Here is a 13802-nt window from a genome sequence, read left to right as displayed (position 1 = left end):
GTAAAGAATTGTCAAAAATGTCACACGACAAACTTGAAAGAAAGAAAATAGTATAAAAGTCTAGCACCAGAAAAAATTAGCACCAGAACTTCAAAGAACAACACCGCACAAGGATCAAACTCTGGACACTTCTAGAGATAGACAATGTTTGTATATTCGTAGCTAAATTCAGGTAATAGCCATATTGAGTTATGAACTTAACTTGCATACTTAAGGGGTCTTATTTTGGTTGCTACATGCAATAAAGTTGAAATCATTGTTTCAGTACTTGATTGTGAGATTCCTTAATAAGTAGCTGAATTAAAGGTAACTTGTGGTGGTTTACCCATTATGCCTTTTTAAGTGCCCTGGACTAATAACAGCTGCTTTGGTGACATAACAATGAGGGAATTAATTCTTTGACAATGAATATCCAGCTGAAGAAGTACAAATTGAAGCCAGATAGGTGGCAGTACTGAACCAGTAGAGATATGGGAGTGAAATTTCTCTCCCTGGAATTACTTGGGCAATAACAAGTCAATTGGGAAAAACAGAGTGGGAAAAATGAAATTTTCAATGCTGAGAAGATTTGGCCAATAGGATAAATGTCTTGCTCATGAGTGTTGAGAGGCTTACATATGACTCATGCATATTTAAATCTCATTAGTACCCAATCTTGTCTCACTTTTAAATAATTTCCTATTCTCCCATATGGTGGAGAGAAACTAGTTGAAAATAATTCTCAACATATAAGTCAGTTCAGGCACTCAGTAGTTCCATTTTGCCTATTGCTCGTCTTGACACTTGGACAGCAATTCCCAACATCTCAGGGTACACGCCATTGGCACCAACTGCCTGCATCCATGCCCACTCCCACCACCTCAACCCCCTCTTGACAGAGGTGGGCTTTATACATACATGACCCTCACCACATATTCATTGTACATTTCTGACTGCAATTCTCCATTTTAATGCTGCACTTTAGAATGCAACAATACTGTTGCCAGGCATCTTAGCACAGAGACAAGCACTCAACTCATGCTTTACAACAGCTGTGTATATTCAAGGCTTTTGGCTTGCATACTTGGTGTTCACTCACTTCATGCCTACTTTCATGTTCACAACATCTCTGTCTTGTCTGCTGTTTAGCAAAGATACAAAGTCAGCCAGCTTGCCATGTTTGTCAGCAGTGACCAGTTAAGAGGGTAAAAATGTTGCTGTACAACATCGTTTTCCATCACTGTCACATCTGCAACATGTGACAGCAGCTCACACAGCAAACTCCTTGCATTTGCTTTGGCAAAATGGCAACATGTCAAAGTCTAAGAGGAAGAGGACTTGGTCAAGTCAAAGTGGATTGCCGTCAGCCCCCTGCCAGTCAATTGGGAAAAATGGAGTGGGAAAATGAAATTTTCAATATTGAGAAGATTTGACCAACAGGACAAATATCTTGCTCGTGAGTGTTGAGAAGCTTACATATGACACGTGCATATTTAAATCTCATGGACAGTGTCTGATCTTTTTTCTCTCGTTCACATTGGTATTTAAATGCCAATCCCTAATTGCCCAGAGGACAGTTAAGAATCAACTACAAAGCTGTGGGTCTGGAGTCACATGTAGCCCAGACCTGGTAGGGATGGCAGTTTCCTTCCCTGAAGGACATTAGTGAACCAAATGGATTTTTCCAACAATCAGCAATGGATTCATGAATACTATTGGACTTTTAATTCCAGATTTTTATTGAATTCAAATTCCACTATCCACCATGATGGGATTCAAACCCAGGTCTCCAGAATATTACCTGTGTCTCGGGATTAAAAGTCCAATGATAGTACCACTCGGCGATCACCTTTCCATTTCAATCTTAGGGCTTGGACACAGGCAGTTGGCTGCTTGGAATGGCCAGGGTCAGGGGTCCCTGTTACTGCACCTTGTTTCTTAGCTTTCATCTTTTTTAACTTCATGGGGAATTGTGACTGTGACTAATTTTGATGTGGATGATGGTGTAAAATGGATGAAATTGCCCCTGATTTTCATATCTTACTGAATTCAGTCATGAGTGATATTTAACAGAGCCAATATTGAAGCTTACACTGTTGCCACAAATAAAGCATACTCTGATTGAGACATCTTTTTGCTGATCTTTCTCACATTCCTCTTGCTCTGAGCTTCTTTGCATCTCCATTCTGTTTGTCTCATTTTCTCCTCTGTCTTTTGACCTCAAAATGTATGTGTGTTTAAACTGTGTTCTACTTTTACTAGAAATATTACTTTAAGGTGCTGTTGAACATTGCAACAAGTGGCAGATGTTTAAACATGAGAAGGGGCACATGATAATAAACAAAAGTATTTTCTATGAACTTGACACGTCAACTGTGAATGTTAATTCAGCCATCACTTGTCATAGCCATTACCTTTTCATAGCAACCCGACATTCCACACCAACTGGAAATCATTCTCTATTGAAAACATCAACAGCAATACAGTGGAAAATTGACCATGATGATGGCTTTGTCCATCTAACCTTCTTTAAAGTAATTCTGAAAATGACATTCACTCACTTCAGTTAAATTCTGAATGCCTTTCACCTTTGCTCATGTTCCTTCTGACACTTTGGTCAAGGCAATTACAAAATTTAAGCGGAATCTGGATGGGTATATGAATATGAAGAGTTTCGAGGGATATGGGCCAAATGCTGTCAAATAGGACTAGATATATTTAGGATATCTGGTCGGCATAGACAAGTTAGACTGAACAGTCAGTTTCCATGCTGTACATCTCTCTGCCGCTAAACTGTCATGTCTGTAGTTTTCATTGAACAGCAGGTTACATGTCATGCATGCATTTGAATAAAGGCTTTCGTAGGAGTGCAGAATTGAAAGGGAAATTGAAAGGTCACTTTATAGCTGTCAGTGCTTCGTGCTGCACTGGGTGCCATTTACTAAATGCAAAGCTTCGAGTAAAGAGCTTCATGCAGTATACATACGATCTGTGTTATCACCTATTTAAATTCCTTGCAATTCCCTACATCTGTCAGTGGAATTATTTTCAGAATTTATTGTGCTGCATCACAGCTGACACAGAATACAGATCAGTTAATGTTCTATATACATATAGCGCAATTTACGACTGGCCACTTGTTTCCAACACCTAAAATCGTACAGTCATTTCAATTTGTAAAAATGCTAACATAATCAGTTACTATGATAAATGAATTAAAGGTGAACTCACTGAAAAATGTCACGAGAAAAATCCCGTCATTTCCTAGGCTGAGCTGATTGCCTTCATCGTAGCCATCTCCTAATGTGAATTCGTCATCCTATTTTAATCAAAAAGACAAGCAGATTATTATATGAGTTGCTTCTTTCACAGATATCATTTTACACTCATAATCTGCCTACCTATCTATAAATTTACTGCAAAGCGTCACCATGTGAACAAATACTCTAAGCCTGTTTCTCTCCCTCCTACATGTTTTTTAATCTGCAATTGAGAATTGTCCTGACATTTGGATTCCACTGTGAGCTGGCAGATAAGTACAACTGAATTGTGATATAGCTTGTTTAATAAAAACACTCACATATTCGCAGAAGATAATTGGCTTTCCATTAAACTCCATCACCTAGAAGTCACCTTGCCAAGTTTCACATCATCTTTCTTCACAAAAGAAGAACAGCCATATTGGGTTGAACTAAGTTACATTACAATAGGGGGTGGACAGCAGAAAGACCAATAAAAATGGACCCCACCCACAACTTCATTAGCTAAGTCTCACAGCATTCATTTCTAACCTCAAGAAAAAAAAAAGCCCTGTCATTAATCTACCCTGCAAGGCACATCTGCTCGCTGCTAAGAATACACCATCACTGAAGGGAGCAAGTTATTTCAGGCACGGTAAAGTAAAAGCACAAACACTCCTTGCAGTTGGATTCAATCCATGCCTGTAGTATTGAAGCTTTCTAACATGTTGCGCTGTTACTTGATCCTGAAGCATCATGTGAAACTGACTTGGTTACAATTGCTGAATTCTTGGCATCCTGGTTTTATACCAGTCCAACTTGACAGGATGTTGATAGCAAAACAGGACAGAATTACATCAAACACAGATTTTTGCTTAAATTTGAAGAGAATACATGGCCATTTACTTATTTCTATAACTCATTTTCTATAATGTTTTCAATATTTCAAGTGCATTGGCAGCTCAGAAGCTTTTATAGAACTTAGGTGCATTCAGAATAGTATGAAAGCTGATGGCATGGAAATAAATTGCTGCCTTATAGGCAGAGAATCTGTCCACATTCATTTCAAGGTTTATACTGGCTGGATTTCACTAGTTAATAATGATACGTTGTATACTGGTGACCAATTCAGATCTATCATTGTCATTGGCCAATTTAAATGGGTATTGTACACACGGATTCTACAGGTTCAGTTTTTCATGAAATAAACAAAATTGTCTTAGCTAGTGTTTGCGGCAACAGTGCAACTCAAAGAACAGCCATATTGCAGTTTGTCAATAACTGTCCTAATTTTTGTAGGCTTTGGCACTCCAAATGCTAGTCCACAGAGTTTGGATACTCCAGGGAAGAAAACAGCTTTGGGTGCGATGCAGCTTATCAGGAAAGTGGGAAATGTAGAGCTGGAAAAATGACACAGCAGACAGTCAAGTCACATAGTTCACTTTGGAACCGTTACAGGAAAAGGCATGAGTGGCCATATTTGCAACCACTTTTACGTTGTACTTCGGTATTCTCATAACTTGGTGTGAAAAAGAAATGAAGAATTGAAGTACTTCTCTGAAAACACCTTTCAACACTGGAAGCAATCTCCTTGGCTGCAGTTTCTGCTCCTAAGATGCTGCTTGGCTTGCTGTGTTCATCCAGCTCTACACTTTGTTATCTAGGGGATGACTTATGATGGTTGCTTCCATTATTCATTTGATCTTCCACATTTCACATTAAAGTTTCCAAGTCACTGCACAAATCTAGAGTTTTCACTGCTCTGTGACGTTGTGCAAAATTTCACAGACCGTTTGCTTAATGCATCTGAAGTATCCAACATGCATCATTGCTTAGGCTGGGCTCCCTCTGAAGGGAAGATCCAGCCCCATGAAACTGAGTTAAGAAGTTGGGCTTCCTCCTTCTCCATTGACAGAGGAGCTTCCACATCATCAGCGCTGGGAAGAAGAATGAGAGTGAGAATTTGTTTCTAATGTGAAATGAATGGGAAAAGGAGAAGGGGCTGGTGGAAACAGCTGCAGTTTGTCTTTGGCAATGTGTAGGGAACAGAAACAGAGCAAAAGATATACAAAAAGCCTCCATGACATCTCCTGTAGCATGATCTTGTCTCTTCCTGGCCCATGAGAGCCACCATTTCTGCTTTTATTGGGGGCACAGTGCACAAACAGATTCTCTTCTGTTGGCAGCTTCCTGTCTGAAGTGGTGAGTAACCTTTTTCCTCAAACAGGAATGGATTGTGTGCCGCAACCTTGAGAGTTTTTAGAGAGTATGCTCAATGCTGGAAGATAGCTAGCAGGCAGTTGTGAGATATGAGTCCAAGGTTAGAGGGTAGCAATCCTCATGAGTCTGCAAAGGGAAGTAAATTAATATGATGTGGTAGTTATGGGAGTATAAAAGCAAGTTGTGAGGATGACCTTTGCAAGTAATACGCCTTCAGGCAGTGAAGATTTGAGCACAGATTATGAGAGCTGTGTTGTTCCATTGGCAATTCTAATGTCATAATTGATTGCACTTTCTCATTACGGACAGTACTAGGAGCCAGGCATCTGATATTGATGTCTTCACTGATGTTTGAACACATGGAATTACTTGCTAGAGGGTCTTCTCTTCATGAGGTGGAGGGTATTTCCCTCCCTCTGTCCACTGGTTGCACCAGTGTGACCAAGACAACATCAGAGAATTGTTTACACTTGTCACAGCCATTTTGCTGTCCAGGACTCTTTATTTCTTTCCGCACCCAGAGTCAAAATCCTCTGGAAAGGGTGTTTACTGCTTGCACATTAAGGTAGAGATGCCCAATATCCAGTGCTATAGAGGCATTAAGCGAATGAATCGTATTGATGGTCCTGACTATCCACTACCCACATGGACCATGATTAATTAACGGGTTGTATGAATGTTTGTGCTATTTGGGACAATGTGCTGCATTGTGCCACTCAGTACCTATTTTTGGTGTGATTATATTTCGAGGACATACATTATGAGATGAACACTCCTTCAAGTATTGCAATGAGCTGAAGCTCTGATGTTAGCTTCTGATTGATGGCTACAGTCCTTTGGAATTAATGATTCACTGTCTTCAACACAGAAAATGGAAAATGCAGTGGAAAGAAATGTCCAAGGTAGAATTAATTTTCAGGCATTTGTTAACTCTGCATTGTCTAAGAATGCAACTCACTCATGCAATTAGAATGCTAAAATCATCAACCACATAATCAAATTTACTCGACGAAGCTTTTCATATTTTAACATTTCTTCTTTGAAGTTACTTGCACTTGCAAAAAAGACTCCCCTTTTTTTCCACAGGAATTTCAGATTTGCTTCAAAATACGTAAAGAGGAATATTATGCAGTTCCTAGCAACTGAGCACTTTGAGTGTAAACCATGAGGCCAAGAATTAGTCAATTATTGTGGGCCTGCTTCCAAGATTTTCCACAAATTAAAATTAACATTTTGAAAATTATGGGGATCCACCTGAAATCCCTAAAATAATCTGATATATGCACTTGAACTGGAAAGAGGAAGGTTTGTGAATAGATCTCTAACAAACAATTGGACCTATTGACTCTGGCTGCGTATGTTATTGCCTGCTGAGGCTGTTTATGCCCTCAGGAGTTGGAAGATAGCTGCATAGAGATCAATTAGAACTGGGGTTTCTAGTTGCATGGATAATTTTGATTTAAGTAAAGTTTATATGTGATTTCTGAATAAACTCTAGAGGAACATCATGTATAAATATGATTGATTCGTCAATAGTTCAAATGAGAGACAATTTTTATTGCCAGTTTTTCTATGAATTTTCTGTCTTTTTATGGTTTTACCAATAGGATCAAAAGTGCATTTTTTATGTTGTTATATCCTTCAATTGTGAGCCTGGAAAATGAACATTAACTGGCTTTCTTATCAAGGGGAAGCCAAGATTATCCCTATAGTCACCAAATTGCTACATGCATGTTGACAGATTTTACTTACACCTGGATGGCTTCAGGGTCAGTGCAAGGTCACGCCATGCCAGCTTGCAGTCCAAACCAAATGATATCAAAGAAATGGAAATACCAAACAGACATCCAAATGCAAGCAGGGAAGATGGAACATTACACAACTTCTACATTGGTTTAACGCAAGGCAAACAAACGCAGAAAGACCTTGAAAACACTGGCAGAGATACAGTGGGATTTTTATTTTGGGCTCTAGAGGAGTATTCCTACTTTTCCTGTTAATTTTTCTCAACTGCAGTACATACAGATGAAAGCCACTGCTGGTTGGTTATTTGAACAGATTGAAAGACACCCTTATTGACACGGGAATAGAGTCGAGTCAAGGCGTAAATACCTGTATTATTTCACTCGGTGAATCAATCTATTTCAAGAAAGAACCAGCTCTGGTGTCGTACATCACCAGCTGGTTGTCAGAGTATAATGTTCTGGGCTAAAAGGATAAAAGTTGGTCCTTTTTTGAGTAGCCTCTAGCACCAGATCTCTTTAAGAATCATTGGTTCAGATGCTCAGTGCTGATGATCCGATACACGCACATTCAGATGCTTAGTTCATTCCATCAATTAATATCTAAATTTTGCATTTGCGATACCGTACCTGGCAAAAATCTTGACTTTAAACCTTTATTTAAAAGTTGTTAACATCAGTTTCATATGGTGATACTAAAGGGCTACTGGATTATGGAGCTAATAAATCAACCTGTATGTTTTGGATGCTGATTGAGTGTGAAGAATTATTGAGCGAAATACAGTGATTTGTACACCAGAAAATTAGTCAGCCATGATTTGGATTGCTCTCCTATAGACATTTTCCATAGCAGTGGTGTAGTGGCAATCCTGAACAATTCTGGGTTTGGATCATACTTTTGCTTATGGTGAAATCTCGATTCAGCAAAAATCTGGCCTAATTGCAGTGATGTTACAATTGTCATTTAAAAATATCTGGGTCACTTGTGTCCTTCAGAGATGGAAATCTTCCATCCTTCTCCTAGCTTACAAGTGACTCCAGACACACAGCAAGATGGTTGACTCTTAGCTGTCCTCTGGGCAACCAGGGCAAATACAAGTTGGCCTTGGCAAAGATAGCAAATGCCAGGAGCAATTTTTATAGAAGTGCCAGACAGTGAACACAACAGTAACACAGAAACTGAGCCAATATTTCAGAGAAAGCACATGAGCCACCAAACACTTCACCTGTTCAATCCTTCAAATACCATCTGTACAATTATTTTTCATGTTGAATGTTCACAGCTGTATATATCCCAAGGAGTTTTACAAAAGACTCCATAGTGCCCTTAAACATCACCCAAAAGATGAGGGTATAGAACTTGAAAGAACAGGAGTGTTCCATGCTACATGGAATATTAAAATATTACACCAAAATCACATTATTATAACCACTAGCCGCCACCACTCCACCCCAACTTCCCTCCATAATTCTGATAAGGGTCCATGCCCGAAACGTCAGCTTTTGTGCTCCTGAGATGCTGCTTGGCATCACTTTGTTATCCTTTCATAACACAATGATTTTTCAACCTGGCAAAACCAAATTTCTACTTCCCTACCAATCCCCATCTGACCTAGTTTCCATTCATCTTTATCCACTCCTACTAATCCAAAATACCAATATCTTCACTCCTTGACACCGCCACCCAGCCTTCCAATTGCTTTCATGTCTGCCTGAAAATCCTATTTGGGTTCATTCTTCACCGTGGCTGCTTTTGCCTGGGCGTAGTTAACATGACCATCATTCTTAATGGTGCTGTTGGTGACTTGCTATTGGCTGGCAGCTTTTTAGAATCGGACCTTGTCCCTTAAAGGGTTGGGAGGCCTGATATTAGGCAATTAATTCCCTGATAGCCATAAAATGCAGTTGGGGCTCCCCAGATCAGGCAAGATGGGATTTCATCAACTTCTTGCCTTTGGACTGGGCCTGAACTGGCCTGCAAAATCCTGGATAAGTTTTTGCTTCCACATGCCTCCTTTGTTTTATTCTGCAAACCAACTTGTATAATTATTAACCATTATCAGAGATATCACCTCTTGAGTCAAAGGGCCCAATTTTTGGGCTTAATTTTATCAGCTTGATGCAGATAATGACATTGAATTATTAGTTTCAACGTAAAATGTAAGCATTAATCTGAAAGTATTTTTTCCAAAGCCAGGCTGTCTAATCTGTATGATCCTTTCCCAAGTCTGTCCTCAAACGTCCATGGTCCATTTTAGCACAATTCTGTTATGTTACTTGTTGCTCCGGTAAGCTTCACATTGTCCGATTCTAAACTTGTGACCATTACTATCCCTTATTATTTTGCAGATGGACAGGATAATAGGATACTATTTGGATGATTACATTATGTTGAACATCCTTTGTGTTTTTTCCAATGTGATTTGTTGTTTCAGCAAAAGCAAATTTACCACACATTTAATAAGTCTGGAAAGGCTGCAGTTTAAACTAAGTTTTAACATTTAAAATGGCCATCTGTCTCAGATGTAAAAAAAAGTCAATTTATTTTCTTTACTTCAGATAAACAAGGAATACGTATTTTTTTTCCAAAAACAGCACAATTAGAAATCACTGAATGCCTGAGTGCTGCAACAGAAGTTAAGATTTAAGTGCTGCAATGATAACTTGATGCCAGGAAGCTACCATGTAGGCTCAGACAGGAACCAACGTGGCTGCAAGTACCAGTACTCAGTGGGGCCTGCCCTCTTCCAGCAATCCAGTGATTTGTTCTTCAGCAGATTGCTAAAATTGTTGAGGCACATCTCCTTGGCAGTAACACAGAGCATAGGCTGTTTGCTCTCTCTCAAAATAACAGCTTTTGTCGAGACACCACTGTCACCCCACCAGTGCCTCTGATGTTACCTGTCTGGGGCTGCTGCCACCCATGTCAAGGTTGTGTCATATAAAGTTGGCCCTTCTGAGGGCATCTACAGCAACCTTCAGTGAAGCTCAGCAGCCACAACACAGCCACTGGGATGGTTCTGTATGGCGCTATTATAAGTGAGGTAGTCACTTAGGAAATGCACGGGTTGAATAATCGTAAACTTCTCTTTGGAATGCTGTATGACTTGTTTCAGTTTGAGTTGTGCCAGAGTCATTCAGCTCCTGACCACATAACATGGACAACAGTGTCATAAAGTCATGGACATTTACAGCAGAGAAAAAGGACCTGCAGACCATTGAGTCTACGCTAGTCAAAAGCAACCGCCTAACTATTCTAATTCCATTTTCTAGCACTTGGGCCATAGCCTAGAATACCTTGTCATTGCAAGTGACATCAAAATACTTCTTAAATTCTAGGGGAGTTTCTGTGTCAACCACCCTTATAAGCAGTGAGTTCCAGATTCTCACTACCCTCTTTAAACCTGTGCCCACTGGTTATTGATCGCTCCATGATGGGGAAATATTTCTTCCCAGCTAACTGCCAAGCCCCCTCATAAATTTATACAGCTTAATCACTTGTCAGAAAGGTATTGAATTTCTGGTATGTGTCCAGGATAGCTTCCTCCAGCAATACTTCCTGGATGCAACAAGCAGGCAGACAATTTTGAATTTGGTAATGAATATTGAGCCAGATTTAATTATTAATCTAATTATGCATGGGCATTCATCAAATAGTGATCATGACATAATTGAGTTCAATGTAACATTTGTAAGTAAAAGGCATGAGTCAGCATCCAGAGGTATAGAGAAAACCAACTTTAATGAGATGAGATAGAGACTATCCATAGGGAACTGGGAAAATCTGCTAATGGATAAAGCAATCAAAGAATAGTAGAGGATGTATGAAGAGACATGTAACAAGACCATTTTATACTTCTGAGAGGGAAATAACTCCACTGCAAAAACAAACAGCAACAAACAATTAAATAGATAAGCATAAAACTAAAAGAAAATGCAAAAATCCAAAAAAAGTGCTAAATGGGAAAGATATAAAGATCATCAAAGAGTCTCAAAGCAGCTGAAAAGAGGTTACCTTAAGGGTTTATGAAAGGAAAGTTGCAAGGGACATCAAAGTCAACATAATGACATTTTATAGATAGGTGGTCAGGAGCAATATTGGCCCATGAAAGACTGAAAGTAGGGATATTGTCAATGACTATGGGGAATTGGCAGACATGTTGAATAATTACTGTGCTTCAATACTTACAGTAGAAAAGGAGGATAGTTCGCAAGAAATCTTGAGGAATTTAATAATGAATAGGGGACAGGGGCTGAATTTAATAAACATAAATAAAACATCTATGATGACAAAGTGTGGGGCTGGATGAACACAGCAGGCCAAACAGCATCTTAAGAGCACAAAGATACCGCTTGGCCTGTTGTGTTCATCCAGCTCCACACTTTGTTATCTTGGATTCTCCAGCATCTGCAGTTCCCATTATCTCTCAGTAAAACATCTGTGTTTTATTTATTCAATCATGGCCTGCATTTATTGCCCATCCCAACTTGCCCTTGAGAAGGTAGGGGTGAGCTGCCTTCTTCAACTACTGCAGTCTACCAACTGTGGGTTGACTCACAATGCCCGAAGGGAGGGAGCTCTAGGATTTTGATCCAGCAACAGTGAAGGATAGATGATACATTTCCAAGTCAGGATGGTGAACTGCTTGGAGGGGAACTTGCAGGAGGTGGTGCTCCCAAGTATCTGCCATCCTTTTTCTTCTAGATGGAAGTGGTTAAGGGCTTGAAAAGTGATGCCTGAGGATCTTTAGAGAATTTCAGCAGTGCACCTTGTAGATAGTACACTCTGCTGCTACTGAGCGTTGGTGGTGGGAGGAGTGGATGCGGCACTAATCAAATGGGCTGCTTTGTCTTGGATGGTGTCAAGCTTCTTGAATGTTGTTGGAGCTGCACCCATCCAGTCAAGAGGGGGGTATTCCATCACACTCCTGAGTTGTGCCTTGTAGATAGTGGAGAGGCTCTGGTGAGCCAGGAAGTGAGTTATTCACTGCAGTATTTCTCACCTCTGGCCGGGTCTCGTAACCATTGTGTTTATATGAGTTGTTTTAAATGTCCACCACCATTCATGCCTGGATGTGGCAGGACTGCAGAGCTCTGACCTGATCCATTGGATGTGGGATCACTTAGCACCATCTATCACTTGCTGCTTATGCTCTTTGGCTTGCAAGCCCCATTTGATAGCTTCACCAGGTTAACACCTCATTTTTAGGTATGCCTGGTATTGCTTCTGGTATGCCCTCCTGCATTCTCCAGTGAACCAGGGCTGATCCTCTGGCTTGATGGTAATGGCTGAGTGAGGGCTATGTGGCCCATGAGGTGCTAGAATACAATTCTGCTGCTAATGATGGCCCACAGCTCCTCATAGAAGCCCAGTCTTAAATTCTTAGATCTGTTTGAAGTCTGTCCCACTTAGCACAGTGATAGTGCCACACAACACAATGGAGGTTATTCTCAATGTGAAGGTGGGACTTTGTCTCCACAAGGACTGTGCGGTGGTTACTCTTACCGATATTGTCATGGGCAGATGCATCTACAGCAGGCAGTTTAGGTGAGCATCAGATCAAGTATGTTTTTCCCTCTTGTTGATTTCTTCACCACCTGTCTCAGACCCAGTCGAGCAGTTATCTCCTTTAGGATCCAAACAGCTCGATCAGTAGTACTACAGCCAAGCCACTCTTGATGGTGGACACTGAAGTCCCCCACCCAGAGGACAGTTTGGAGAGGTTGCAAAGAAGGTTTACCATGATGTTGCATGGCCTGGAGGGTTAGTTATGGAGAGAGGTTGGATAGACACGGATTGTTTTCACTAGGAACACGGAGGCTGAGGGGTGTCCGGAAAGAGGTCTGCAAAACTATAAAAGGCATATATACGGTGAATAGCCAGAGACTTTTTCCCAAAATGGAATGGTCAACTACAAAAACATGGGCTGAATGTCAGGCGAGGAAAGCTTAGGGGAGAAGTGCTGGGAAATTTTTTGGTAAACATATGAACATGAAGGATAGGTACTGTGCATAGGGAACATGTAGCAGGTCTAAATAAGGACTAGGAATGGGCACAGGCTTGGTGGTGGACCAAAGGACCTTTACTGTGCTGTGTTGTATTGTATTGTATTGTATTGTATTCTTGTTATCAATACAGTGAATATCCAAAGCAACTTGGGGGTTCAGGTGATTTTAAAGTGTCATGAACAGGTCCAGAAAATAATCAAGAAAGTAAATGGAATGTTGCCGTTGTATTTAGAGGACTCCAGAATAAGGATGCAGAGGTTATAACTGCAGTTGTACAAAATCCTGGTTAGACTGCACTTGGAGTACTCTGTGCAGATCTGAACACCACACCTTAGGAATGATACATTGGCCTTAGGAGGGTGTACAACACAGGTTTGCAAGAATGATTCCTAGAGCTCAGGGGTTGAATTATGAGGAGAGGTAATATAAATTAAGCATGTTTTCTACAGAATTTAGAAGGTTAAAAAGCAATCTGATCAAAATCTTCAAGATGCTAAAAGGAAAAGACATCGTAGACAAAGATAAACTACTTTCACTGATTGGGAATTCCAGAAGTGGGAATCATGGTCTAAAAATTAGTTCCAGGCTATTTAATAGAGATGTTAGAAAGCAC

At 40.2% G+C, this 13802-nt stretch overlaps 1 protein-coding gene across 6 annotated transcripts in view; it reads right to left on the bottom strand.

Moving 5' to 3' along the window:
- Nucleotides 1–3835, bottom strand: part of LOC125457551 (NEDD4 family-interacting protein 1-like) — a 144692-nt gene extending 140857 nt beyond the window's left edge. For 2 of the 6 annotated variants that reach the window (XR_007248674.2, XM_048542040.2), the window contains exons 1-2: nt 3560–3826; nt 3211–3298 (exon numbers count right to left, since the gene is read on the bottom strand). Coding sequence is in view for 5 of the 6 variants with exons in the window: in XM_048542040.2 (XP_048397997.1) it covers nt 3211–3298; nt 3560–3598 (127 nt within the window). In the remaining variant the exon portion in view is untranslated. Of the gene's footprint in view, nt 1–3210; nt 3299–3559 lie in introns of all 6 variants that reach the window. The other 4 variants (XM_059644217.1, XM_048541954.2, XM_048542132.2 and 1 more) reach the window with 4 other exon arrangements.
- Between the last annotated feature and the right edge of the window lie 9967 nt (nt 3836–13802).

This window comes from Stegostoma tigrinum, chromosome 1 (assembly GCF_030684315.1).
Source record: "Stegostoma tigrinum isolate sSteTig4 chromosome 1, sSteTig4.hap1, whole genome shotgun sequence".
NCBI lineage: Eukaryota > Metazoa > Chordata > Chondrichthyes > Orectolobiformes > Stegostomatidae > Stegostoma > Stegostoma tigrinum.
This window is presented reverse-complemented; position numbering and strand designations above follow the sequence as displayed.